At 46.1% G+C, this 26,864-nt stretch overlaps 4 protein-coding genes across 5 annotated transcripts in view; 3 read left to right on the forward strand and 1 right to left on the reverse strand.

Annotated features, from left to right (window-relative positions):
* LOC146517646 (uncharacterized) overlaps positions 1–4,274 on the reverse strand; it is a 6,181-nt gene extending 1,907 nt beyond the window's left edge. Inside the window, exons 1-2 of the mRNA XM_085164043.1 lie at positions 2,646–4,274; positions 1,313–1,443 (exon numbers count right to left, since the gene is read on the reverse strand). Of these exons, the coding sequence (XP_085020169.1) occupies positions 1,313–1,443; positions 2,646–2,934 (420 nt within the window). The 5' untranslated portion in view covers positions 2,935–4,274. The remainder of the gene's footprint in view (positions 1–1,312; positions 1,444–2,645) is intronic.
* A 300-nt stretch (positions 4,275–4,574) lies between these two features.
* Positions 4,575–6,308, forward strand: chchd10 (coiled-coil-helix-coiled-coil-helix domain containing 10). Its single transcript, XM_085164078.1, has 4 exons — positions 4,575–4,753; positions 5,387–5,609; positions 5,732–5,873; positions 6,125–6,308. The coding sequence occupies exons 1-4, from the start codon at positions 4,590–4,592 to the stop codon at positions 6,142–6,144; spliced, it is 549 nt and encodes a 182-aa protein (XP_085020204.1). The 5' UTR covers positions 4,575–4,589; the 3' UTR covers positions 6,145–6,308.
* Positions 6,309–8,700: 2,392 nt separating this feature from the next.
* On the forward strand, positions 8,701–12,452 carry ddt (D-dopachrome tautomerase). The gene is made up of 4 exons (XM_085164089.1): positions 8,701–8,841; positions 9,201–9,335; positions 11,799–11,974; positions 12,107–12,452. The coding sequence occupies exons 2-4, from the start codon at positions 9,228–9,230 to the stop codon at positions 12,177–12,179; spliced, it is 357 nt and encodes a 118-aa protein (XP_085020215.1). The 5' UTR covers positions 8,701–8,841; positions 9,201–9,227; the 3' UTR covers positions 12,180–12,452.
* A 2,274-nt stretch (positions 12,453–14,726) lies between these two features.
* On the forward strand, positions 14,727–18,854 carry gstt1b (glutathione S-transferase theta 1b). 2 transcript variants are annotated; one of them, XM_085164068.1, is made up of 6 exons: positions 14,727–15,383; positions 15,657–15,744; positions 15,819–15,969; positions 16,367–16,543; positions 18,086–18,400; positions 18,631–18,854. In XM_085164068.1, exons 1-5 carry the CDS (start codon positions 15,272–15,274, stop codon positions 18,281–18,283), a joined length of 726 nt encoding a protein of 241 aa, XP_085020194.1. In that variant the 5' UTR covers positions 14,727–15,271; the 3' UTR covers positions 18,284–18,400; positions 18,631–18,854. The 2 variants fall into 2 exon arrangements, with proteins under 2 accessions (XP_085020194.1, XP_085020195.1); XM_085164069.1 differs by having other exon boundaries at positions 18,086–18,377.
* The last annotated feature ends 8,010 nt before the right edge of the window (positions 18,855–26,864 follow it).

Here is a 26,864-nt window from a genome sequence, read left to right on the forward strand (position 1 = left end):
CAACTGATGCTTCCACAAACCCACCATGTTTGGTGACAAAGGCCCATTTTCACAGGCAGACGGGTAACTACACTGTGCACATTTTAAATATTAGGACTGTTTATTAGTTTGCAGTGAATGACGACAGTCTGAAGCCCACAGGCATCAGCAAATACTGCGTTTCCTCCCTGAGACGTTGTGCTGCTTCTCTACTCTGCCGTCATCCTCCAGATTTTTATGGACCCAACATTCGATTTCTTATTCACGCTCAACAACGACAAGAACACTTTTAACTCTAAATGAGGGAGATGTTAGCCACGTGACAGCAGCAGCGAGCTGGAGGACGCTAACAGCAGAGCTGTGGACAGGAACTGAGGGGAGCTGCACAAACAAACCCTCACATATTTTGCCAGTGAAGAAATGTGGCTTGGAAAACAGAGACGTGAGCATTTCCACCGATCCATACAGGCTTCTGCTAAAAGCAGACACATTAGCTCCTGTCGCTGCAGGTGTTCTTGCTGAATGAAAATGCACCAGAGGAAAGAAAAAGCCAAGAATGTTTGTCACTGTTGTCTGTGGACGCTACGACGTCAGACACATGAGACTGTGGTCACAGACACTCACACTCTAGTATAGAAATGTCTACATCTGTTCTATTGTGTTCGCTGCAAGCCCAGAGTCCTCGTAGCTCCTCCCACAACTGGAAAAACAGAGAGTGATGGAAGGAGGGTGGGGACGTTAGTGAATCAGGAAGTGTAGAGGAATAATTAGCAGGAAGTGAGGTCAGCTACAGGAGGATGAAGAGTGGAAATACACCTGGTCCAGATGAGCTTTCCAGGTATGAAGATGTCTATGAGAGGCTGTTGAAGCAGGAGGAGAACTGTGCTGCTACACATCTGCAGTAGCTACAGAGGGACGATGAGCAGGAGGAGCTGTTGAAGCGAGGTTACAGAGATCAGTGAGCAGAAGATGTTTGAGGGTGATGATGGAGGAGAACAGAGACGGTCAGACGGAGCTTCACTGTGTCGTTGAGGATCAGAGGAAGCAGATGACAGGCTGCTGAGAGAGGAACTGTGGTGCTGCATGGAGAGGTCAGAGCAGTGAGGTGGTGCAGGACAGGTACGAGGAGACCGTGGTGAGGTGTGTGGGTTACATCTGCTCTGAGCCTGTCCGTGTTACTCATGGATCGTTTTAAACGGGGGCAGAGTAACAAAGGGAGTCTGCTGCTGCAGCCATGATTCTTTAAAAACAACTCAAAACCTTTTGTGACCGTCTGTAAGTGTGACACAGTTTGGACTGGTGTGCAAACGGACGTCTTCTATGGAGGACTTACCTCGGCTTTGGTGGTGGTCACGACCTCCTGATCAGGATCCTGGTCCAGACTGACGAGCTGGATCTTCTGCACAGACTGATGAGCTCCTGGCCCTCGGTTCAGGAACCTGGTCCTGCCCTGCAGAGAGGGGCCTTATGGGATACCAGGAGAAGGATTAGAGGCTCGTGAGTTTGATCACTCAAAATAAAGACTCATATAAACGATCAGGTGTTTAATGTGGTGCCAAACACACGTGCACGTTAGGTATTACAAAGCTGCATGTCCACAGAGCCAGAGGCTTGCCGCTCTGAGTCAGCCTCCTTACAGTAGATCATCGTAACATCTAAGCTGGATTTGAGTGTTTGGACAAACAGACTTCATCACAGGTGAACAGGTACAAATCACCACCTACTGACCAATCAGATCTCCAGAAAACAGCCACTCCTGGGAGATCCCTGTGACAGTCTAATGCAGGGGTCCCCAGTCCCAGTCCTCGAGGGCCGGTGTCCTGCAGGTTTTAGATGATCCATCACAGCTGATTTAAATGGATCAATGACCTTCTCAACATGTCTTCAGTTCTCCAGAGGCCTGTAATGAGCTGATCATGTGATTCAGGTGTGTTGACCCAGGGTGGATCTAAAACCTGCAGGACACCGGCCCTCGTGGACTGGGATTGGGGACCCCTGCTCTAACGTCAGATATCGATTCTTAAAGGAAACGTTGTTTTCTGTTGGCTGCAAACAAGTTTACAGCGTAGTTGTAACCTCTGTGTTGTGTTTGTCACTGACAGTCAAACCAGCACTGAGGCTACAGCAGCTCCGCCCCACTCTGAGTGCTTTAACTGGACCAACCAATCAGCTGCTGGTACAATAACCAGTGTGACTGGTCACATGAGGGGACCCAGGGTCAGTGTGGGTTTGTTGGGCTCTGCCCTGCGTTGTTACTGAGCAGCTGTGCACATATTTACAGATTTACGGCTGTAAATGACACTTTTCTCCTCCAGTGGCAGCGAGCGAATCAAAGACAGGAGTGAAATCGCTGACTCAGGCACAGAGGTCAGAGGTCAGCGGTGTGTCTGGACTACACGAGGCTTTTAAAGCAGGTAATCAGCCCACAGACACAGTGGAGCTGCAAACATATGAGTGAGCCTGGATATAAGCAGCCCGTGGCGTTGACACTCGAGTCCACCAGAGGAGGACGCTACACCGGACAGGCCCGCGGCCGTGGTCAAACACGAAATCACCGAGTGGACTGTGTCACGCTGAGTCACGGCACACTGCCCTCCCTCCGCGCCGTGTCTGCCAGCCTGTCCTATGACGGTAACGCTTCACCCCCCGGTGCCGGTGCTACATACCCGCCTGTGAGTCCCTGCTCTGCCGGCTGAAGAGGCGGACCCCGGGGAAGCGGCTGCTGATGGAGCCGTCTGCCCCCCTCACCCTCTCCGCTCGGTACCGGGCGATCTGCAGCTCCAGCAGCTTGATTTTCCTCCTCAGGAACTCGTTCTCCTTCTGGCTCCGGGACATCTCCAGGTGAACCACCGCGTACCCATCGTCCACAACTTTACAGATTTCCGCCACGGCCGCGTTAGCCAGCACCTCCATGATGGAGGCGATCTGAGAGTGGAAGTCCACGGCGGCAGACATCTTCAGACCTTCTCACAGAAGGCGGAGCCTGTGCGTTGTTGCTGCTGCTATCTGACATGCATAACCCGGGACCACCACCTGCACCTCGGCTCGCAGGACGGACGCTCTTCGGAAGCTTTAACGGCGACGGAGCTTTTCCAGAAGGAACCCCGGCGACCAGCTCACAGCGCCCCCCGCGGTCAGGGGCGGTACTGCCGTGAGCGCTCAGCCAGAGCTGAGAGGACTCCCCGCGCTGCTGCACGAGAGCACACAGCCAACCCACGCTGCAGTCACGGACCAGTGTTCACAACAGCACGAGAAGCACCGTGGAGTGGAAACCATGCATCCACGGGTGATGCTGATGTCAGGGGGCAGTGACACGAGCTGTAGTACGTGACGGGTTGTCAGTGGCTGCTTTCGTGATTTGTGTGTAACAGTGAACAGCTGTAAAGGGACAGAATGAAAAGATGAATCCTTGGTTATGACATCAAACTACAGAAACCTGTGGAAATGAGGAGACGCACAGAGCTGTGGGGGGACAGTCGCCCAGAAACAGCACTGCCGTGGGGTTGTCTTACATGACTGCTTCTTTTCTACACCTGCACACAGTCACACGGACATGGAGCAGTGTTACAGTTCTGTCCACATCTGTACTGCGTCACACGCAGCGTTTATTCTCCCAGTTTCATGTCAGATTAGGGACAAGGATCAGAGCAATGGGCTCTTTGAGCTCTGCAGCCGGACGACGATACAAGACCACGGGTCAGTTTGCAGCTCAGACATCAGAGCACAAACTCTAACGAAAGGAGCAAGAAAGGAAAGGACAATGGTTTCAGAAAATCCACCAAACACAGAGAAATGAGACGCACGGGAGGGAGCATCACAGTTTTCATCCAGGGCCCCGTGACCACTGTGGGAAGGACAGGCGTCACTGAAGTGAGCCAAAACCACAGGAAGACAAAGAGGCAGCCAGATCCAGAGATGGGCAGTAACGCGTTACCACTCCTGCTTTACAGGTGAAAATAGAGCAACAGGACCGCTAGTCTGTGACTTTATTTATTTTCTGCTGTGTTTTACTTGCATCTATTTGAAAGAGTGAGTGTAAACACACAAAAATATTTTATTTTATGTGCTGGAATGTGCAGAAAATAGGTTTAAATGTTAAACTAATTTCTTCCAGTCAGAGAATGTTGCAGATAATTAAATTTTTGCTTGATGCATAAAGTTAAAAGATTAAAACTAATAAAACAAGTTTTAAAAAGAGACTTTTCCATTTGATTACATTTTGTATGATGATTATGCAGAAAAAGTAGAATTGGGCTGAAAGATCTATCACTTTATCACCTATTCAGGTTGTAAATCGTGTTTTTAAAAAGTAACTAAATAATTAATTACTTTCGAAAAGAAGTAATCAGTAAAGTAACGGGATTACTTTTTGGGGGAAATAATTAGTTACTGATTACTTTTCAAGTAACCTGACCAACACTGGCCAGATCTCCGTGAGCTGCTGCAGCTCTGCAGCCACGGACGCTTATCAGCAGCTGAGATCATCCTCCACACCAGCAGGTGGCGCTAATGCGCCGTTTTGCTGTTTACAACCTCCAATGAAACTTGAAAAAACCCAAGAAGTTGAGCCCCCCCCCGCCTGGAGTTTAAAGTAACGCCTAAATCTCGCGATGTTTGCCTCCAGTTACTCTTTGGGGGGGGTTACAGGCGAGTTGCACAAGGTCAGTCGAGCCGGTGTAGAGGCGAGCAGGTCAGCGTGTCCAGGCTTTGCGTTGTCCGCTAAATCATCTCCAATGGCCCGAGGAAGCCGCAGCCGTCCCTCGGCTCCAGCCAGGTGAGACCGTCACAGCACCTGTGTGTTAATATCAGCGCTGCTGTTGCATTAGTGCAAACGCAGCGCTGATTCCGCCGCACACGTGAGTTTGTCACGGTGACGTGCGCCTGAAACACCGCTGACATTATTTCTGCGTCACAAAGGTCACAAAAGGTGCGTGAAGTTTTGCTCCAGGAAGCAGCTTTAGCTAACAGCTCCGAGCTCGGACAATTATGCAAATGTTGGAAACATAATTTGATCATCTCTGAACTAAAATATGTTTAACGTCAGCCTGAATCCAGCTGTTTAAATAAGAGCAGCACAGTTTACATGTGCTGACAGATGAAATCAAACGATCCAGTTATGAAGCTGAACGTTAGTCAGCAACAAAGAAACCAAACACCAACATTTAGAAATGAGCGAAGTGACGTTTGACTTTTGGACTGAATGCATTCTGGGATTTTTGGCTGCACTGAGTCAGGCCACCACCATCAATGCATCCTGGATAGGACGGGAGGAGCCGGAGCACATCTGGGAACGCTCTGATGTGAAGCCGACCTCAGAAGCTACCAGCAGCACAGAGCGCGTTCAGCAGCTGGAAGCTCTCGTCCTGCTAACTGCAGTGTTGCATGACTGTTCTTCTCCTGTCTGTAGCCCAGCTCCATCCCACGCTCCAGCTCCTGTTCATGCACCTCCGGCCTCGCTGGCCCCAGCCCCTGCTCAGTCCCAGGGTCCAGGACTCATGGCCCAGATGGCTACCACAGCTGCAGGGGTGGCTGTTGGCTCAGCTGTGGGCCACGTGGTTGGCAGCGCCCTCACGGGAGCATTCGGTGGGGGCAGCAGCAGCAGTCCAGAACCAGCCAAAGCTACGTACCAGGTAAGAGGAGGTTGGAAATGTCGCCCAGCAGCCCAACCTGAACCCGTTTCCTCAGCTCTAATGTTGCAGCTGCTGTGGTTTGAAATGCCACGTGTGTGACGCTTCTTCATGCTCTCATTCAGGAGCCCCCCCGGTCTGCTCCAGCCCAGCCCGGCCCCTGTCACTTTGAAGTCAAACAGTTTCTGGATTGTGCCACCAACCATACAGACCTCGCTCTCTGTGAGGGCTTCAACGAGGCGCTCAAACAGTGCAAGTTCTCCCACGGTGAGTCTGGTAACGGCGGCGTGGAGCCTCACACTGCAGCTCTGCTCGGAGCACGCCACGAAAACCTGCAACAACAGCCCACCGGCAGTCACATGATCAGTGGGGGTGGGCAGTCAACAAACATTCAGAACCTCTAATCGATCCTGGTTATTTTGGTTCCCTCATTAGTTCCCTTTAAAACAAAGTGCACTGATGTTAGGAGACGACTGACGTCTGCAGGGGGTCACTCGTGTTTGTTTGTCATTGTGCAGGTGTGACATCGCTGGTGTGATGAACGGACCCCCACAGTCATGGTGAAGATCACGTGACACCAACGGGAGCGCTGTACTTCAGAGTGTGTGTGTGTGTGTGTGTGTGTGTGTGTGTGCGTGCGTGCGTGCGCTGGTCTGGGCTGACTATAACAGTGATGAACTCTTTAATAAATAGCTGCTGTCACGTGTTGGTCTGTCCTACTTTGTGATGCTCCAGCCAAACAAATGTTCACTTCCTGCTTTGATTATTTTCAGTGTGGGAAACTGATGATGATGATGATGATGGTGGGTAAACACTGAACATTAAAGGTTTGTTTGCTGGATCGGTGCTATAAGTCTGCTAGCAGCTGGATACTCGCAGGTTAAAGTGTGTGAGCCACGCTGCACTCATGTAAACAGCACACAGATCTGAACAGTATAGAAATGTTTTAACATCAAAGCTGCATTTTAAATTTCACCAGGTGTTTTTTAATAGTCACGTTAAATTTGAGCCTTTTTGAGATTGTAAACAGCAGGTGAGTGTAGATGTGTTCGTTTGACAGAACGGCAGCAGCCAGTTAGGACTGTGTGTGGTGAGGTTGCACAGAGGTCTGTGTGTTAGCTCCCAACATGAGCCGCACAACACTGCTGTCAAAATAAGACTGTAACTCCAGAAACACTCAATCTGACAGATGATTATCGTTGCAGCTGACACGCGTGCTGTGTATCTGAATGATCTCCTGAGTCTCTTTGCTGCACTGCCTGTTCAGAGGTTGGTGCAGATCATCTATGATGGATACCAGTTTGTTCAGGGCCCTGCTCCCCACCACAGCTTCCAGTTTGCAGCACAGAGGCAGCCTTCATTCAGTTTGTTGGTGTCGCCGCAGCGACTGAAAAGCAAACCCCTCGTCACCTTCTTGTGTGCGGCCTTTGTGTTGCTCGTCCCTCCTGTTGATGTGGTCGTCCCAGGATACACATAGGTCATGTCACCCCCCCTGAAGCCCTCCTCCTCTCATGCCCGAGTCTCTGCAAACTCTTTGTTACCAAATTTCATCATCATTCAACTGCTGGAGCAAAAACGATAGCCAATAAGGATTTATGAAATCTTTCTGATAGCACTACTCCTCAGCTTAATTTATATAGCTCCAAGTCACAACAGCAGTTGCCTCACGGCGCTTTATATCATAAGGTAAAGAAAAACCCCAAAATCATGTGACCCCCTATGAGCAGCACTTTGGCGACAGTGGGAAGGAAAAACTCAGGGAGAACCAGGCTCAGGGAGGGGCGGGGCCATCTGCTGTGTCCGGTTGGGGGTTCACATATTTAAAATGTAAATGCTCCCTAATGACTGTGTGAAGGTCTGATCTGGATTTTTGTGATTCAGTCCAGTTTTCTTTTTACAGCACAAACAGGAAACGAGCTCCTACGGAGCCCTGCGAGGTCCACTAGAGGAAAGACCTGAAGCTGTTCTGAGAATCTGCAAAAATGTTTTAAGTCCACGTGCCTCCAGGTCTGAGACCTGAAACAACCACAGCGATGGAGGACACGGCCGCCTGGCCTGAACTATGAACACGTTAAAGCAGCCGTCCGGGACAAAGTCATCCCTGTCAGTCTTGGTTAAGTTCATTAACAGTTGTTACGGGTTCAAATGTTGAGCAGGGACACGGAAACACCACTGATCCAGGAGGGTTCGGTCAAACGATGATTTTAATGACACGCGTGGCGAGACCGCTGTACGCAGACAGCATCCATCTCTGTCTAACAATGCACAAGCAGATGTTTTATACCATCAGGGTGTAAATTTAATGACGCCCCTTCAACGTCAAACAGATACAATACAGACATAGTTTCAAAGCCACAATGACTTTTAACACAGTTTGAAGAGAACATCGTCTCCACGGCAGCTGCTTCCTGTCCATCTTCTGACCCTCGCTTCTCCAAAACCTCGGGCCATGCTCTGCAACAAACTAGCAATTCTGCACGCACAAAAATACAGTTGCAAGCGAATATATCTGAACTCTCACCTAGAACATAAGCCTACCTACAGTGTGTGCAGGTGTGTGTGTGCAGGTGTGTGTGTGTGTGTGGCTCGACCTCACACGAACTTGGTCTCACGAGAAGAGAGGCCAGTTCTCCTGTGCACAATAACCTAACTGAAACTACATCTGTAATATGTTGAATAAATGTCCTAATGAAGAACCTCTACTAAAAGCTTAAAAGATATAAATGAATAAAAGACAATAATGAACAACCTGCTTATTCAAATAGCATCCAGACAACTCCTCAAAGTAACTTTCACAAGCACGCTCTGCAAAAGCCTGCACTTCCTGTCTACTTTAGCACAGAGTGGACTCAGAGTTTCTTTTATAACCCAACAGAATCAGCACATGCACGTTTAAGATTATAACAAGCATTCAAAAGCATTTAAGATTATTGATTTAACTCAACAGTTTAACTGGTTATAACTGCACCTGTAATAAAGGCTAATTGGGTACCAGTATGTTTAAACATCTGAATGCGATATCAATACTGTAAACTGTATCATTAATGCTAATGATGATGATTATGAACCATAGCAGCAGACATGTGACTGCTGGGGGGCTGTGATTGATGACACCTGACGTCATGGATTACAGTTGTAGTTTTCCCGTGTGTTTATAGCCCAGGTAAAGAGTTAAGGTTTTACATGTTTACTTCCGGTTTCGCCAGCTCTTACGACACATCCGTCTCAGCTCCCACGGCCACGCAGTGTTGCCAACTTAGCGACTTTGTCGCTATATTTAGCGAGTTTTCAGACCCCCTAGCGACTTTTTTTCTATAAAAAGTCGCTAAAAAAAGACGTGAAAGACATTACAAAAAACAATAATTGCTAAAAGAAATTTAATTTGTAGTTCTAAATAAATTCTAAATGCATTTAGGACGTTTTTTGCTCACTTTATGTCTCGTCCACGATGTTATTTCTCTCTCCAGCAGCGTAGGTTACAATTACATTAGCATGACCAATTATGCAAATTAGGTGATGACGTCATTTAGCGACTTCTAGCGACTTTTAGGACAACCAATAGCGATTTTCCTTACTGAGGAGTTGGCAACACTGCGGCCACGTCGTGCGAGCTTCAGCAACATGCCCTTCATCGAGCTACAGAGCAACCTGCCCGCCGGACAGTTCCCGGAGGCCTTTCTGAAGAGGCTGTGCTGCAGCACCGCGGCGGCGCTGGGCAAACCCGAGGACGTGAGTACCGCACACACACGAAGCAGCACACCGAGGATACGTGTCCGCTGTCTGCATCATCAGCTCTCTCGTCACCCTCTCAGCCCTGATCCACGTACGACAGGTGACCAATCACAAGCACCGATCGGGAAGAGTGGGATATGACGCTGAACCGGTGAAAGTCACCGCGCAGTGAAAGAGCGTCAAAAGTGTTTTTACACGCGTCATAGGCCAATTCAGAGTCTGCAGCCTTAAAGTAGCAGCCTCAACGGTCCTCAAGGACCGCGTACTCAAAGACCGCTAAGACCGGAAGTGCGAGGCTTGTGAAATGGGACGGTCTAGCCTCGCGCTGCCCAGGTTGCCTAGCAACCATGATACTAACAGCCGTTTCATACAGCTTTGACAGAAATGAAGGAGAAAATCTTTTGTTCATTTGTTTGTTTGTTTCTCTGATTAAGCTCAGCTATTGAACAGCGTATATTTTAAAGTAAAGGCTTTAAAACCAAGTTAGTACAAACGTCACTAATGTCACATGACTTTGCCGACATGTGGCCAACAGGAATGTTTTCATGTTCTTCGTTATTAAACATTTGCACATAAATAAGTGACATAATATTCAGTACTTAGTTTACTAAGTTACTCTTCAGGCGCCCCTCATCCGCCGTTTTTTTTTTTATCCACACCCACCGCCGCGCTATGCATTCTGGGATATGTTGGGCCACGAAGTCTACACCGCCACGTCCTTAAAATTCAGGGAAATGAAGGACGCATTTGAGGGCCGCATTTCGAGCAGCCTTTGAATTGGGACAGCCTTCGTCGCATCGCTGTGACGTAATCGGCCTTAAAATGCGGCCTTTAAGGCTGCAGACCCTGAATTGGGACACAGCCAAAGAGCCACTTTGTCAATAAAGTTGATTCAGTATCACAGCTCCATCAGCAGGACACAGCACTGGGTTATAGTCACGTGTCTGATGAAACGACGGTGTAGTTTCTATTCTTGCAGCTGCAGCCTCTGGATCAGGCGTGGGGACCTGCAGGTTGTAGATCTCACCTGAATCAGGATGAGTTTGTTACCCGGCCTCTGGAGAACCTCAACACATGCAGGTCATTTAGCCATGCAGGTCGAGGACACGTCTAAAACCTGCAGGACACCGGCGCTCGAGGCCTGGCGTTCCACACCTGCTCTGATGTAAAGAATAAAGTGAATTCCAGCTTTAGCAGCAGGTACAAACGACTCCGTTTAGCACCACTGAGGCTATAAAAGCTTTAAAGCCAACAAGCAGTGAAGCTGCTAATAAGAATCCATATTTAACCTCCTCAGACCCGAACTCTTCCACAGCAGCATTTTTCATTTCTCTTTGATATTTGGGCTGATTGAGGCCTGATGAATGTAAAAACAAAGTTTTTTTTTAACCTTATTTTTGTTTTTATGAAAAATCAGAGCCACATATGAGGATATTTGTTTAACATTTTGATAGAACAGTAGCAGGATAATGTCCTCGTAAGTGGATATCAGGCCCTTGAAGAGCAAAATTGAGTATTTTGGTCTAAATAACCCAAAATGTGACGTCCACATATGTGGACGCAGGTCCTAGGAGGTTAACACTGATGCTCATCAGAGAAACACAAAGACTGTAGACAAACCTGGAGGTGGAGGTGATGTTCTGCAGATCTGCTGTCTGTGTTTTTGTCTGAGCACGCTGCTAAAACCAGTTTCCATGGAGCACAAACACATGAACAGCATTTTAATCTGCATGTCGTGTGTATCCAATGATAATATTAACATGTATGTGCATTTGCTTGAACTCTTGTTTTTTACCTAATGACATGCTGGCAGAGAGCGCTCACATCTGGAGCCCGGACAGAGGACGCTGTCTCACCAGTTTACAGGAGAACAGTTAAACTGGGATACTGTGTCAGGTCAGGGTCAGCATGCACTTCAATGTGCCACAAGTAGTTTTCAAATACCTATGAAAATATACATTCATCCAGCAGATCAGGTGATTGTGGCAGCAGCGAGTAACGTGGCAGCAGCTTCGTCTCAACTCAAAAAGAAGGAAAAGCTAATAAAATTTAAACTTTCTCAGATAAAAAGACTTACCAAGCAAACAACGCAGAAGTATGGAGAGCAACATGTTCATACAGGGCGTCGCTTCACCTTCGGTCAGGGTCATAGCCACTGTAGGAGGTCAGAGGTCAGAGTAACTGTGTCCACAACTCTGGATTTTAAACCCCTCAGAGATGTACATGAAAGACTGTGACTCTGCTTAGAGAAACACAAAGTCTGACAACACCAAACTATTGAACACTGTGTTATTCAGTGGATTAACTGAGCCGATGCTCGTGTTTCAGCTACATCATGTTGTGCGTGTGCAGTGAGGACACAGAGGAGTAACTGCTGCACACGTAGTTTGATGAAGCCTTGCCCGTGCAGCCTTCTTTCTCAGTCGGGCTTCAATGCGAGTGTCTGTGTCTTTGGTGCAGCGGATGAACGTGGTGGTGACGCCGGGGCTGCCGATGCTGATGGCAGGCTCCGCCTCTCCGTGTGTGATCCTGTCAGTGTCTGCTATCGGTGTGACCGACACCGCCGAGAAGAACAAGGAGCACAGCGCCAAGATCTTTGAGTTTCTGACCAAGGAGCTCGATCTGAGCCAAGACAGGTGAGCCTGCTGTGCACACTCGCTGGAGTTACCTGTTTACTGAGGCTCTGTCTCCTTAACAGCTTCACAGTGATCACATGCAAAGTTTACACCTGCAGTGAAATTGGACTGACTGCTGTGTTTGATTGGCAGGATCGTGATTATGTTCAACGCGCTGGAGCCTCACCAAGTGGGGAAAAAGGGAACCGTCATGAGCTTCCTGTGAAGGCTCGCCTCCCTGAAAGACCAGCTGTACCACATCAGCACCCGCCGCCTCTGCACAGTCGTTTAAAGGTCACTCGCTTCATTTTCACACCAGGATCATTTCTGCTGTCTGAACCAAACCCGAGCTCTGCGACTGTTACACTCGCTGGGTTTCTATACTTGTTACGAAGAGGCGCACAGAGAAAGAGCTCTAATGTTTGAGTTTTGATGTAGCAGAGGGCTCCTCTGGAAACAAGGTTACTGTGATGTGGATGAAATAAACACAGTTCACTTATGTGTGTGTTTGCCTTCTTTCACATGTTAGCACCGTTATATATCTGCTGCCAGATTCTCAAAGCTCAGCTTCACCTGAAAATGTTCATTGTTTCGTGTGTTCAGCAGGTTCGATGTGCATCTTTGCACATTGGTGACTTCAGTCGTTACAGAAGTGCGACGTACAGCTGGTAGCTCCTGGCTCACACACATCAGTGAGAAAGGTGCCACTTTTTACATGTGTATCCTAAATGTGTTAATATTCCTGATCTAAAGAAGACGTGGCTAAATGCCTCGTCCTTACTGAGCAACAGTCTTTATGTGTGAGAGCAGAGGAAAGCTCCTGTGTTCACTGAAAAAGGTGAGTTTAATCTAAGTGATGAACATCAGTGTGAAGGGTTTAGTCTCAAGAATCTGGGTTAGAGAATAACTGGATGTTTCAAACACGCTGCTTTGGCCTGACTAACACAACGATGAGCTGTAAGATCTGACTTCACCAGCTGAGTGAACACGGGTACATTTATAAAGGCAAGTGTTTGTCATAGGAGGTTACTGACCCTCATCTGTCCCTGAAAGAGCAACAACACAGCTCTGAGTAAATGCTCAGATGACCTTTCACCCAGTGCTCTGCAGCTTGTCTGGAGCCCATCAGCTCAGAGAGCACAGAGATGGAGCAAGAGGACTCCCCGTTGGACTGAACTCCCTGAATCATCTGTGAGACGAACCTGATATTAAATGTCACAGTGTATGAGCAGGAAACACTGACTGTTGATGCAGAACAAGACAAAAACGTAATCACGCAGGTCACCAGTTCTCAGTGGAGACGTGACTGATCTTTGGTCAGGGCCATAATAAAAGTTAACGAAGAACAAAGTTAGGATCTCGGGTGATTTTTCAGACGTTCGGCTGGTCGGTTTAGGAGCCTCTGTCTCAGCCTCTCCCAGCATCCCCCTGTGTGACACCAACACCCATGAACCTCCTCTGAGGTCTTCCTCTTCCCCCTGGCCTGGCTGCTCCATCTTCATCATCCTGTGTCCAGTACATCCACCCTCCCTGCTCTGCACATGTGCAAACCAGCCTCTCTGACTCTGAGCTGTTCCTCTGTGGTTACTGCAGCTCTGTACATCACCCTCTGCAGATCTGTACCAGTACAGTTCTCCTCCTGTGAAAATCCTGGTTAGTCCACCGTCCTCCTAAACAACCGACTCTTCATAGCTGCCCTCACCTCCTCCTTACTAATCCTCTGCTCTTCCTAGCTGTCCTCCACTTTCTTCATCCATCAGCTGATCACAGCACTCCTTCCAGCTTTTCAACACTCATCACTCTTCAGTGCATTCACATCTCAATCCTGAAATGCCTTCCCTTCAGGCAGATGCTCTGAGCATCAGCCAGCGGTGGGACTGCTCTTTAAAGACTCCAGCTCCATTTGTGCTTGGTTCTGCTGCGTGAACACAGACAGAAGCTCCTCCTAGATGTTACCATTCGCACCTCTCATAACTCCTCAACTATTCTGAGCTAGAGAGGAAATTCAGACGATTCCTGAAGGATGGAAGAATTTTACAGTGGAAATGACAAAATAATTCCAGGTCGCCTGTATGCTACTTAGGTGATAAAAGGTTAATGAGATCACCACAAAACCAAAGTCAAAAGTATTTCTCTCACATTCAAACATCTGCAGATCCACAGATTATTCATCCATGAATCAGTCGAGGTGGGAGATTCCAGCGTTCTTTAGCCAGACTTCCTCATCAGTCTCCTTAGTGTGTCTGACGCTCCACATGAAAGCCAGATGTCTGTTAAACTTGACTCTCAGGTTTGATGCTGAAACACTGCCCGTGTTGGCTTCCTACCAAAACAATCAGACGACTCTCTGGGAATGAATCAGAGGGAAGGAGGTGCAAGCTAATGCAAGCAAGGCACTACCAGCAGCAATGATGGCAGACGGCTCAGCTGGAGTGCAGCGTGCCCACATCCACGTGTCTTCCTTCTCTCCATCATACCAACCACCTCTCTGCCTTCATCAGACGAGGAATATTTTGGGACCTGCTGTGAAATATTTGTCCTGCCTGGTCCTTAAACGTGTCTCAAGCTGTAATACACTCATTCATAGAACCATGGTTACCTCTGCAACCACATGTTTGTGTGATGAAACTGCTGTTTCCAGTTCCTCTTATGCTGGCAGTGCGGTCATAATAATATCTTAGACACGCCTGTAATGTTCCAACTCTTATTTTGAAATCACCGGAAGTAGATGGGTGCGCCGGCTGTGTGTTCATGTGCTAGCTTAGCAGTTTACAGTTGCGTGGATGCGTTGTTCTATATACGGAATAAAAGAATCGATATGACGACTCCGAGGCGATTTGTTCATCAGCAGTGACGACACAACGACGCAAGAAAACATCCTGGCCCGTTGGTCTCCTGCCCCCTGGTGGTCATTAGGGAATAATGCAGGCTTGTCATTGGCTTCATGTACTTCACCTTTGATAGAAACAGATTTGACCTCAAGCACAGCTTTGAGATACTAAGTGCGTCTCATGTAAGGCTGTTGGTAAAAGTTACTGGTGTAGATTCAAAGTTTATTGTCATTTGTTTCCAGGCGAGTGAACCCAGTCAGTGCTCTGCAGCTGCTGGGTTTCACTGGACACGCCTTGTGTTTGAAAACACTTTAAAACGTGTGTTTAAACACATTTTGTGTTTAAACACATTTTGTGTGCTTTTTAAACATGTTTTTACCATCGCCATTAACTCCACTGTCAGGGTGAGGCACACGACAGCAGGGGGCGGGGCGCCAACTCTTAGAGGACTTTAAACTCTGTGGTGCCGCACAGACACGGGACCGTCATGGCGCTGGAGCTCTACCTGGACCTGTTCTCGCAGCCCTGCCGCTCCGTGTACATCTTCGCCAAGAAGAACAACATCAGCTTCGACTTCAAGAAGCTTTCTCTGCTGGACGGTGAGTTCACGCACGCACGCAGACACGCACGTCGGCAGTGTGAGCGTTCACAGCAGCAGGAGGTTTGGACGAGCACAGGTCTGAGTTGTGAGTCTGTGAGGGTGTAGATCAGGGTTTCTTTGAACTTCCTTCGCTTGCAGAGCAGCTGCTCCGTCGGTCCGCACTGATAAGACTGTGAACAGAAGAAAACTGACGCTGTCTGGTTATGTCTACGATGATCATGTGATTCTTCCAAATATCTGCTATTAAAATGTGTGCGTGTGTTGGTCCCAGGCCAGCAGTATGGGGAGGACTTTGGGAAGATCAGCCTGATCAGGAAGGTGCCAGCTCTCAGAGATGGAGACTTCTGCCTGGCTGAAAGGTGATTATGTCAAACAGTGGTGAGGTGAGGAAGCGCTGGTCTGCCGTGACGTCACAGTGATGTCTTCTCTGCAGCATCGCTATCATGTTGTACCTGGCTGAGAAGTTTAAGACTCCCGACTTCTGGTACCCAGCTGACCTCCGGCAGCGTGCTCGCGTCAACGAGTACCTGTCGTGGCAGCACACAGCCATCCGGATGCACGGCTCCAAGATCTTCTGGCTCCGGGTACGTTCCCCGTCACTGATCTGTGTAGGTGCTGTTAGATTAGTAATGTCTTATCAGCATCATGTTCTAGCTGTGTTGGAATATCCTTTCGTCTGGTTAGGAAGTAAAATCACTGTGCAGTGATGTCACTGAGCAAGTCATGCGAGCAGGCGGAGGCGCAGCACCCAGACACACGTCCTCTGCCTGCATCGTCTCCTCCCGGGCGTGTGAGAGAAGGCGACCACGTGTTCGAGCTTTTCCTCGCCCACCTCTTTGGGACAGATGCTACTTTCCTAGTTTGTTGGTCTCTGCTCAAAGAAAAACCAGGCTTCTGAGTCGCCGTGTCATCATTCATCTCCTGATTGTGTTCAGCATTAAGCTCGTTGTTTCACTCACACTGAATCCATTGTGCCTGTAGGTCATGATTCCCAAGGTCATGGGCGTGGAAATCCCGGAGGACAAAATGAATGCGGCCTTGGACGATCTGAACTCCTCCCTGAAACTGGTTGAAGAAAAGTTCCTCCAGGACAGGCCCTTCATCGCTGGAGATCAGATTTCACTGGCTGATCTGGTCGCCATTGTGGAGATCATGCAGGTGAGCGGCCCGAATGTTCCCGCAGTAACAGGAATCAGAGTTCCCACCATGAGAGGAGCAAACACGTGATCTTAAACTCGTTCAGGTCCCCGTCACACCATCGTTAAGTGCACAGCTGTCATTTCTTTGTACATTGGTGCGTTTTTGGCATATTGTCCCTGTTATCACTTGCAATAGCTCTGCGCCCCCCTTGGGGGGGGGGGGGGGGGGCAGTATGAAAAGAAGGAAAAAACAAAACAAAAACAAAACGCTTGGACACTGCTAGCATCATGGACAGGTTTTTGACGGGGCTCCCACACAAACACAAAGCAGGAGATGAAGCATCGCTGAATATGTTTCCAAACTAACTTCATTCTGAGCCAAAGACTAGAAAATATGGTGAAGCAAATCTTCTCTTTGGCTTCACCTGCACAAGTGCTGAGGTAGGTCTCCCTGCAGGATTGGTTTTCCCTTCGTGGGGAGCAGCGCTGGGCTGTTTAAATCACAGACAAACAGGATCCCACATCCTTGATTTAGTTCACAAACACTTGTTGTAATGACTAACTACTCCTGACATGTTGGAGATGTTTGCTCTTTATACAGTAAAGTTACAGGATACAAATAACATCAGGCTGATCCTGACACGATTTGTCCCCTCGGTTCAAATCACAGACAAACAGGATCCCACAGCTGTTTATGTTCTTGAACCCATTTTGAACAGAGAGGCATTTTTTGAAAATGTATTGATAGCAATGTTGAATATTATTACACAAACAGTAAAATAATGACAGCGTGACGCCTCTGCCTTTGTAAACAGAGGGACAGTAACTGCGTGTAAACCTGCAGACAGTCAGATTAACAGTATTTCGTCTCTATCATTCTGCAATTCATCTCATGTAAACAATAACGTGGCCACAGCGTGACGTGAATAAAGGCACATACCTTTGACGTTGCGTGACGAACTCTGTATTCCTCGTCCACACGTAAACTCAAAAAAGGAGTTTTAAAAATCTCAGTTTTCAGTGATTGGAAACGCCGTTTACGTGGACGAAACAGCTGCGTGTTCAAAAATACCCGTGTAGGTGTGGACGCAGCGTAAAAGAGTTAGTAGTTTATTTTCTTACTTCCTGTAATTTATTGCAGATTACTTGTATTTGCTTAATTGTTTACTAAATGTTTGAGGTGTGAAATAAACCGCAATGGAGCAAAATATGGGCGTGTGGTTGGAGGATGGTTTTTTTGTTTTGGGGGGGGCATTTTTCTTGTGAAACAAAGGGGGGCCCAGCGAAAAACGTTTGGGAACCACTGGTTTTAGGAATGGTATTTCCTTTTTCCAGTTCATCTAGATTAATGGTGTTTCTCACCAACAAACAGCTCCAACGACTAGTTTGCCTGGTACCGACTAGTAACCGTAGCAACACTTTGACTGGTCGCACACATCCCCAGTGTTTTCAGCTCCTCCTGAGCTGAAACAGCTGCTGGGAACGAGGTCGACGAACAAACCGGTTCTGATCTCTGTGGGGACTAAACCTGAACCCTCTTCTCGTGCTTGTCTCGATGCAGCCTGTGGGCGCCGGCGTGGACGTGTTTGAGGGGAGACCCGAGCTGAGTGCGTGGCGGGACAGAGTCCAGGAAGCTGTTGGAAAGGAGCTCTTCGATGAGGCACACCAGTATATCCTGGGAGCACAGGAGAGTGTGAAGAGCATGGACTCCAGCAAGATGCAGGTCTACAAGCCCAAGATCCTCAGGCTCTTCATGTGAACGGCACGACGCTGTCCAAACCACTTCATCTCATGTGTGTCGATGCAACAAACACACACAATGCCTTACATGTATGTCTGTACTGTTAGTACATGTATGTCTGTGCTGTTAGTACATGTATGTCTGTGCTGTTAGTACATGTATGTCTGTGCTGTTAGTACATGTATGTCTGTGCTGTTAGTACATGTATGTCTGTGCTGTTAGTACATGTATGTCTGTACTGTTAGTACATGTATGTCTGTGCTGTTAGTACATGTATGTCTGTGCTGTTAGTACATGTATGTCTGTACTGTTAGTACATGTATGTCTGTGCTGTTAGTACATGTATGTCTGTGCTAACAGGATAGTGTCGTATGCATTCCAGATGTTTCAAGTACACTCAGTACACTCTTGTTACAGTGCAGGGCTGCTCCATGGAGACAGGCAGACGTGGCTCTGCAGACCTGATGATGTAACAGAGGAATGTGAAACTTTCAGAATAAATGCACAGTTATAAAAGCTCCGTCCTCATATATAACGAACCTGCTGTTCATCTTCTTTCAAGCCTAATAAAGTGTCTGCAGCACTCTCAGCCTGGCTTCCTGCCTTTGTGTTTACTGTGTTGGTGCAGATCTGTGTGGATGTTTACAAACAACGGTGCACTGCTGCCACCTAGTGTTTACTATTTACATGCACAGTAATCAGTGCAAGTGTAATACACAGAATACTGACATGCTGTAGAACAAACAAGACTTGTACTCACGAGCAGAGATGGCGCTTTCACGTAGAAATTCTTTTTTTTTTTTTAATTGACATTTTGGAATCACTATACAAAACCAACTTCAGCTATCTGTCAGTACATATATTTTTCTTTTTTTTTCTATATTTAAACAACTAAAATATCCATACAACAAGAATGAAAGAAGAAGAAGAAAAGAAAACGAAGCAAAACAGGAAACGACAAACAAATAAATAAAAAACACAAAGAAAAAGGAAAGAAAAATAAATAAATGTAGGGAGTGTGTTTTTGTTTCCATTAATGTAACTAATATTTCCTCTAGTCTTCTAGTAGTTAACAAAGCAAAAGCAAAAACTGGCCTGTGTTTTTAGTCCATCCATTTCTTCCATCGTGACACAAACAGGTCCCTCTTGTAGTTCACATCTGCTTCATTTTCTCAATCTGACTGTTCTTCAAAGATGGCCGCCCACCACAACATGCTGCTTTACCAGAGGTCTACACTACAGCCAGTTCAGTGTACCCAGGATCTCTTCATTGTCTGGATTCACTTACTCGAACATTAGTGGTCAGGATAATCTCTCACACAGGGTTATCAACCAGCTCGCTTCACCCAGGGTTTAAGAGGTGGAGTTGGCTCCATCTGACCAGTCTAAAAGGGACAGATCCACAGAAAAGGATGCGATGAGTCCAACCTACTCCAGAGATGTTATCAAAACAATTAAAAATCTATAAAGAACAAATACAGCATTGAGAAAGAAAGGAGATCGAGGCAGCAGCAGCAAATCCTTATTATGGTGAACATCCACAGCAGAGGGAAAGCAGCACCCACAGCACCACCTCAGTGGAAATGACAAATACATTTATTTGAATGTAATTTCCCCAAATACAAACAGCTGCTCCAAGGCTGTCATTGTCATTACAGTACATTTATGGACGGTGAACTGAAGTACTCAAAGAAAGGATGTTATTGAAAATGTTCTTTTCACTCATGGATGTGTGTGTTGTTCTGAAATAAATAATAATGAAGGTGAGAGAAAGTCAAAGGCAGGATGCAGGTCGGTGTCCTGCAGGGTTTAGGTCTCAGCCTGGGTCAGCACACCTGAACCATACGATTAGTTCATTACCAGGTGAACTTTAAAACACGTTCGGCCTGGAGTCCCCACCCCTGACATAAGGAAACAGTAAGAGTGGGTATGTGGCCAGAGTCCACGCTGCTGTTATAATGCTGATGTTTTACCTGCTTTCACTCATAATGATTATCTGCACACACACACACACACACACCTTCATACATCAAGCTACTGTTTGCACAATGCTCAGACTTTTGCACCACCTCCTGTCATTGTTGCACTTTTCTACTGCACTGTTGTGTCTTTATCATTCTGTTCTCTGGTTGTTGTGGTTTTTTGCACACTTGCATACCAAATATCCTTGGGAAAGATACTAACCATCCATCGGAGTACGAATGTGTGTGAATGTCAGCTGGAAAGCAGAAAGTGCTTGTGTGAATGTTGCATGTTGTATAAAATGCTTTGAGTTCTCCAGGAGAGTAGAAAAGCACTTTATAAGAATCAGTCCATTTACCATTTACCACCTCCAAGGTGACACTAGGAAAAACACTGTGCAGGCAGGTAGAGCTTAAGAAACCAGTGAAACTGTAAACAATGGCAGCCGGCTTCAACTAAACTGCTTAATGCTGATTAGCCACCAGTTAACAGCTGATGAAGCCTTGTTTGCTTCCTGCACTAGACTGTGCAGGTGCAACATCCTCCACATTTTTGAAGACATTTTGGTCCAATGATGGAAGCAGTTTTTAAACTCCACAAGTATTCCTCCATTGTCTTAACAAATGCTTTTTTTAAAAAAAATCTTTTTATTGGTTTTCTTATTAGCGTGAAACATACATAAAATATAATTACCATTATATAAACAATCACATATCTATGTCTATACATACATATTTATACACCTAAATGAGTGAGTTTATACAAAGGGGGGGGGGGGGGGGGGGGGGGGGAGAAGAAAAATACACCTGCCCAGACCAATATATATAAACTTGGAGCAGATATGGGAGGAGGCCATTCCTCCCAGTTTACTTATTAAAGTGATCTATAAAGGGCTGCCAGATTAGGTTAAACTGTTTAACATGATCTCTCAAATAAAACTTAATTTTCTCCAACTGTAAATGATACATTGTGTCTCTTAACAAAGCAGAGTGAGTTGGGGGGAGGCTTTATTTTTCCAGTTTAGAAGTATAAGGCGTCTAGCAAGCAATGTTATAAAACTCAAAATATGAATTTGTTTGTTATTTAAGTCTTTAACTGTAGCTACACCAAAAAGTGCCATCACTGGGTCTGGGGGGAGCTGCCTTAAAAAAATGTCAGACAATGTTTTAAATATTTGAGACCAGTAGGTGGCGATGTTGAGACATGTCCAAAACATGTGACAATGAGGCAGAATTCTGGCCACATGGATCACAGCTTGACTCCGCCCCTGGAAACATCCTTGAGACCTTCAGTTTAGACACATGGAGCCTATGCAGGACCTTAAACTGTAGTAGTGCCTGCAGCAGACAGAAGTGAGTGAACCAGTTCTTGTGCCTTAGTCCATTGATCTTCAGTGATGTTAGTACCCAGTTCTTCACTCCAAGCGTTTCTCAAATGTTCCAGTGTAGTTGTTCTGTCTATTTGCAAAAGTTGGTTGTAGATCCTGGAAATAGCTCCTTTCTTTAGCGTGTTCATCAGGAACAGATCATCTGAAACTAGCTTTTGTGGTTCATTGGGAAAGGATGGAAACGTTTCTTTAATAAAATGATGTATTTGTAAATACTTGAAAAAATCTGTTTTCTATGGAAAATTTTTGCTGAAGTTGTTGAAACGCAGGAAAGAGATTATCAATAAACAGATCCTTGGTTGTGTGTTTCCCTTTGGAAGTCCATAGCTGATGTGGATCCTGAGAACAATGTGTGTGCTTGATTATGAATTAATGGTGTAAAGATTGAACATTGACGCCAATGAAAATGCTTTCTAATCTGAGACCAAGTTTTTAGTGAGTTGGACTATTTTACATTTATGCTTACCCAGATCTGAGTTTGAATGAACCAAAGATTTAAGAGTATTAGAGAAAAAAGTCATACTTTCCATCCGTTCCCAATCAGGTCTATGTTCCCCGCCCCAGAATGACATACGACGTACAGTGGCTCGCAAAAGTATTCAGCCCCTTTGAACTTTCCCACATTTTGTCACATTACAGACACAAACATGAATCAGTTTTATTGGAATTCCACGTGAAAGACATGGAATTGGCACAACTGTAAACCTACCAAGACAAGGCCGTCCACCTAAACTCACAGGCCGAACAAGGAGAGCGCTGATCAGAAATGCAGCCAAGAGGCCCATGGTGACTCTGGACGAGCTGCAGAGATCTACAGCTCAGGTGGGGGAATCTGTCCATAGGACAACTATTAGTCGTGCACTGCACAAAGTTGGCCTTTATGGAAGAGTGGCAAGAAGAAAGCCATTGTTAACAGGAAACCATAAGAAGTCCCGTTTGCAGTTTGCCACAAGCCATGTGGGGGACACAGCAAACATGTGGGGGACACAGCAAACATGTGGGGGACACAGCAAACATGTGGGGGACACAGCAAACATGTGGAAGAAGCTGCTCTGGTCACATGAGACCAACATGCAAAACGCTGTGTGTGGAAAACTAACGCTGCACATCACTCTGAACACACCATCCCCACTGTCAGATATGGTGGTGGCAGCATCATGCTCTGGGGGGGCTTCTCTTCAGCAGGGACAGGGAAGCTGGTCAGAGTTGATGGGAAGATGGATGGAGCCAAATACAGGACAATCTTGGAAGAAAACCTCTTGGAGTCTGCAAAAGACTTGAGACTGGGGCGGAGGTTCAGCTTCCAGCAGGACGACGACCCTGAACATAAAGCCAGGGCAACAATGGGATGGTTTAAAACAAAACATATCCATGTGTTAGAACGGCCCAGTCAAAGTCCAGATCTAAATCCAATCGAGAATCTGTGGCTAGAGCTGAAAACTGCTGTTCACAAACGCTGTCCATCTAATCTGACTGAGCTGGAGCTGTTTCAAAGAAGAATGGGCAAAGATTTCAGTCTGTAGATGTGCAAAGCTGGTAGAGACAGACTCTAAAAGACTGGCAGCTGGAACTGCAGCAAAAGCTGGTTCTACAAAGTACTGACTCAGGGGGCTGAATGATTATCAGTTTATGGGGATCTATATTAGGTAAAGAGGATATAAATGATGTAATACAGCCTGCATCATCAACATTAGGGGCGTAAATATTTGCTAGTGTAACCTGATTGTTATAAAGTTTCCCTGTAACTATGATATAACGTCCACGAGGGTCTGATACTACTTTTGACACTATGGAGGGATCCATTTGATAATAACGGCTGCACCTCCAATCATAGCTGTGAAGTTAGAGTGAAACACCTGCCCGATCCTTCTGCTTCACAAATGCTTTCTTGTAGTTACACATTTTTTCCTGTTTAAAGGTTTTGTTAGAAATCAAACAAAGAAGCTCTGGAGAAATGTTTAAAGTTGTCATTCTTACAGTAAAAAATAGAGTACAAGCTCTGAACTTAAACAAGTGACTGGATCTCTGTAGAACAGCTGTTTCCTGTATAGCAGGGGTGTCCAAACTTTTTTCACTGAGGGCCACATACATAAAAATATAGGAGGGGCTGGGCCACTTACTAGAAATTAGGTATATAACCTTAACTTTAGTGTATTAAACTTAGAAAAATCACTTACAAGTGGTCGAATATATTATATTGTTGAATATAATTAAAGACAAAACTGCCTTCATCACAGCTTTCCATAAATGGATCTTTATTGATTTATTCAGAAAAAGCTTTGGTAGCTCATTCTCAGAACAGCAGCCTCAGATTTCTTCTTAGACAGAAGATTTACAGCACAGAGAAAAAACAATAAAGGGGAAAATGGGACGGGCACATTTCAAGTTTGTTATTTAAGTTATTAGGCTTAGCAACACACCTATTAACGTTCGTTTGAAACCGTTATCAACATTAACAGACTGAACTGGACTTAATAACAGGAGTGCATATAATTTTAGTAAATTATTCTGGTGAGTATCAGCTGCGCTGGGTATGTAAATCGGGACATCCAGCCGCGGTGCTGATCCGACGCCACTCGTGCCAAAAATCCAGACAAATGTCACTTGATCAAGGAGCAAATCTGCATCAGATGAGATCAGCTGACTTTGCGTGTACGTGGGCAGTGCACAGTGGTGTGTACTCTGTGTGTTAACAAGAAAAGCGCATATAAGAAAGTGGTGTGCAAAAGCAGGGTAGTGACAGAATTGATGCGCATTATTGATATTTGAAGCATGTGTACCTGCACATTAACACACGGGTACTGTGGAATATATTTTTTACTCACCTAAAGTGCTCGTCCACTCCCCGCAAAAAAATAGCAGCTGTGCGGTGTCTGTGGCATCGGTGCTCTTATCGCATGTGATGGAGTAAAGATCAAAAGCACAGCTTTATCAGACAGTTGCAGTTTAATGTTGGCTGACAAGTCTTCAACAACTGGATTTCTGGACATGCTGACGTTGTTGACGGGCGCATTATTTCGGTGACTTTAACGAGGCCGTGTTTTATGAGGTCTCCATCTGAAAAAGGCTTGCCATGTCTTGCGATGAGTTGGGCGACCTCATAGCTGGCTATTGTAGCCTTTTCCTGGACCTTTTGAGCACGAAAAAATTACTGTTGCTGACCCCGCAGGAGAGATACCCTTTGCTTTAATTTCTGCTCTCGCTCAGCACCAGTGTAGGATGCATAGGCCTGATGTTTGGTTTCATAATGACGTCGTACATTATACTCTTTCATAACTGCCATAATTTCAGTGCAGATCAAACAGACACACTTCCCCTTGAATTCTTTGAAGAAATATTCACTCTCCCACCATGTCTGAAATTTTCTGCATTCACTTTCTACCTTTCGCTTCTTTGGTTCTGCCATGTTTAGTAACTAACTTGGGCTAAATTTCTTCTGTGATTGTCCTTTTTGGTGGAGCAACTGCCTCGATCGACAGTAGCTCCCCCTGGTGTTAAAACTAAGAAGTGCAATACACTCAAGCAAAAGTTGAAGTGCGGGCCATATTCGATTCTATTTATAAAATTACTTGCGGGCCAATTAAAAATGGATCGCGGGCCGCAGTTGGCCCGCGGGCCGGAGTTTGGACACCCCTGCTGTATAGGAAGGGACAGCCATCTTGGAGTGTGTTATAAGGAGGGGTTCTTAACCTTTTTTACCTCGGGGTAATTGATCATGTAATTTTACCACAGCAAAAGAGACGAGGGGAAAAAGGGGGAATAGAAACTGGATAAATAATGTGGTGATAAAATAAATACATTCAAAATTATTTTCTAATTAATTGAATAAATAAAGAAGCTGTTATAAAATGGAAATGAAGTGCAAATGAAAACATAGCCTTATAATCTGTGAGTGAATCTGAAAGTTATTCAGCAGTAAACCTTTTTTCATTGGCAGAACCAGAAGTTACTCTTTATGTTTGAGTGTTGTTTGCGTTAGCATAATAATGTACAGGAGATTTTTTTTCTCTGTAAGAAAAGAGAAGACCTCATTCCTCAGTTCCAACAAAAGCTCGATGACCGGTCCTGCTCAATGTCACCTCACTGTGGCAGAGCAGATGGACGTCATCTGCTTCCATGTCCTCACAAAGCTCAGCAAAACAACTGGAGTTTACACAGTGGAGAACACAGTGGGTCCATTTAGCTACTGGTGCACGATCAAGAATCTGCCTAATGACGCCGTGATGCCTGCCAGTTATTGAAGCTGCACCATCACTGCACACCCCAACATCTACCAGCTGCCAACTGCTGTCCCAGCGATGACAAACAAAAACCAGCAGCAATGCACCATTTGTGACATCAGTAGACTCGTCTAGTTCCAAAGAGAAAAAAAAAGGACTACTTTTTATTCTTTCCAGAAGCTGATGCTGTATGTGGCCATGTCTGTGATACGGTGGCTCACAGTGTCGTTTGAAAGTGGGATGGTCAGTAGCTTCTTTGGAGCAGCCTCTCCGATCATCTCACAGCACATATCTACAGAAATGCCCAAACATGGCCATGATCCCATGGTTAAGAATCACTATCTTATAGGATTTTAATAACTCCAAATGTTGGTTGCTTGGATCCACTTGTGAAAAATGTTCCAGTCATCTGATGCGCAGAGAAGGCAGATAAAACGTGAGGGGAAGCACCAAGACCCAATGTAAGCTATGACACAGTGACCAAAGAGTCATTACTGATTAATGTTAGTGGTTTGACCTCTGGCTAGTCCGGTCTGCATGCCAAAGTGTCCTTGGGCAGGTCAGTGAACCCCAAGCTGCTCCAGAGTGCGTGTGAATGTTACATAAATGGACTGATTCTTATCAGTACTCAAGTCCTCAAAGCGCTCTATACAACATCCCACATTCACCCAATCACACAAGCACTTTCTCTGCACTTAGTGCTTTCTAACTGCATTCACACACATTCACACTCCGATGGATGCATCGGAGAGCAACTTGGGGTTAGTATCTTGCCCAAGGATACTTGAAATGCAGACTGGAGGAGCCAGGATCGACACCAACCTTCCGATCACTAGGTGACCTGCTCTACCTCCAGAGCTACACCCCACATAGAAAGCGTCAGACTTGGAAAATCCTGCTTGTATGTTTGCGTGTGAAGGAGACCTGTTGTATAAAGTAAGAGCTCAGGCAGAGTAGAAAAGCGCTTTGTAAAAACCAGTCTATTAATCTAACAGAGACACACCCTACAACAACTCCAAACGCACGCAAA

Source organism: Neolamprologus multifasciatus, chromosome 6 (assembly GCF_963576455.1).
Source record: "Neolamprologus multifasciatus chromosome 6, fNeoMul1.2, whole genome shotgun sequence".
Lineage (NCBI taxonomy): Eukaryota > Metazoa > Chordata > Actinopteri > Cichliformes > Cichlidae > Neolamprologus > Neolamprologus multifasciatus.

Excerpts from the sequence above, each read along its gene's own strand:
- chchd10 (XM_085164078.1), top strand. The coding sequence starts at position 4,590 with ATGTTTGCCTCCAGTTACTCTTTGGGGGGGGTTACAGGCGAGTTGCAC. Across the intron at positions 4,754-5,386 it reads CGTCCCTCGGCTCCAGCCAG|CCCAGCTCCATCCCACGCTC; the intron begins GTGAGACCGTCA and ends TCCTGTCTGTAG. Across the intron at positions 5,610-5,731 it reads CAGCCAAAGCTACGTACCAG|GAGCCCCCCCGGTCTGCTCC; the intron begins GTAAGAGGAGGT and ends GCTCTCATTCAG.
- ddt (XM_085164089.1), top strand. The coding sequence starts at position 9,228 with ATGCCCTTCATCGAGCTACAGAGCAACCTGCCCGCCGGACAGTTCCCG. Across the intron at positions 9,336-11,798 it reads CGCTGGGCAAACCCGAGGAC|CGGATGAACGTGGTGGTGAC; the intron begins GTGAGTACCGCA and ends TCTTTGGTGCAG. Across the intron at positions 11,975-12,106 it reads CTCGATCTGAGCCAAGACAG|GATCGTGATTATGTTCAACG; the intron begins GTGAGCCTGCTG and ends TTTGATTGGCAG.
- gstt1b (XM_085164068.1), top strand. The coding sequence starts at position 15,272 with ATGGCGCTGGAGCTCTACCTGGACCTGTTCTCGCAGCCCTGCCGCTCC. Across the intron at positions 15,384-15,656 it reads GAAGCTTTCTCTGCTGGACG|GCCAGCAGTATGGGGAGGAC; the intron begins GTGAGTTCACGC and ends TGTTGGTCCCAG. Across the intron at positions 15,970-16,366 it reads CCAAGATCTTCTGGCTCCGG|GTCATGATTCCCAAGGTCAT; the intron begins GTACGTTCCCCG and ends TTGTGCCTGTAG.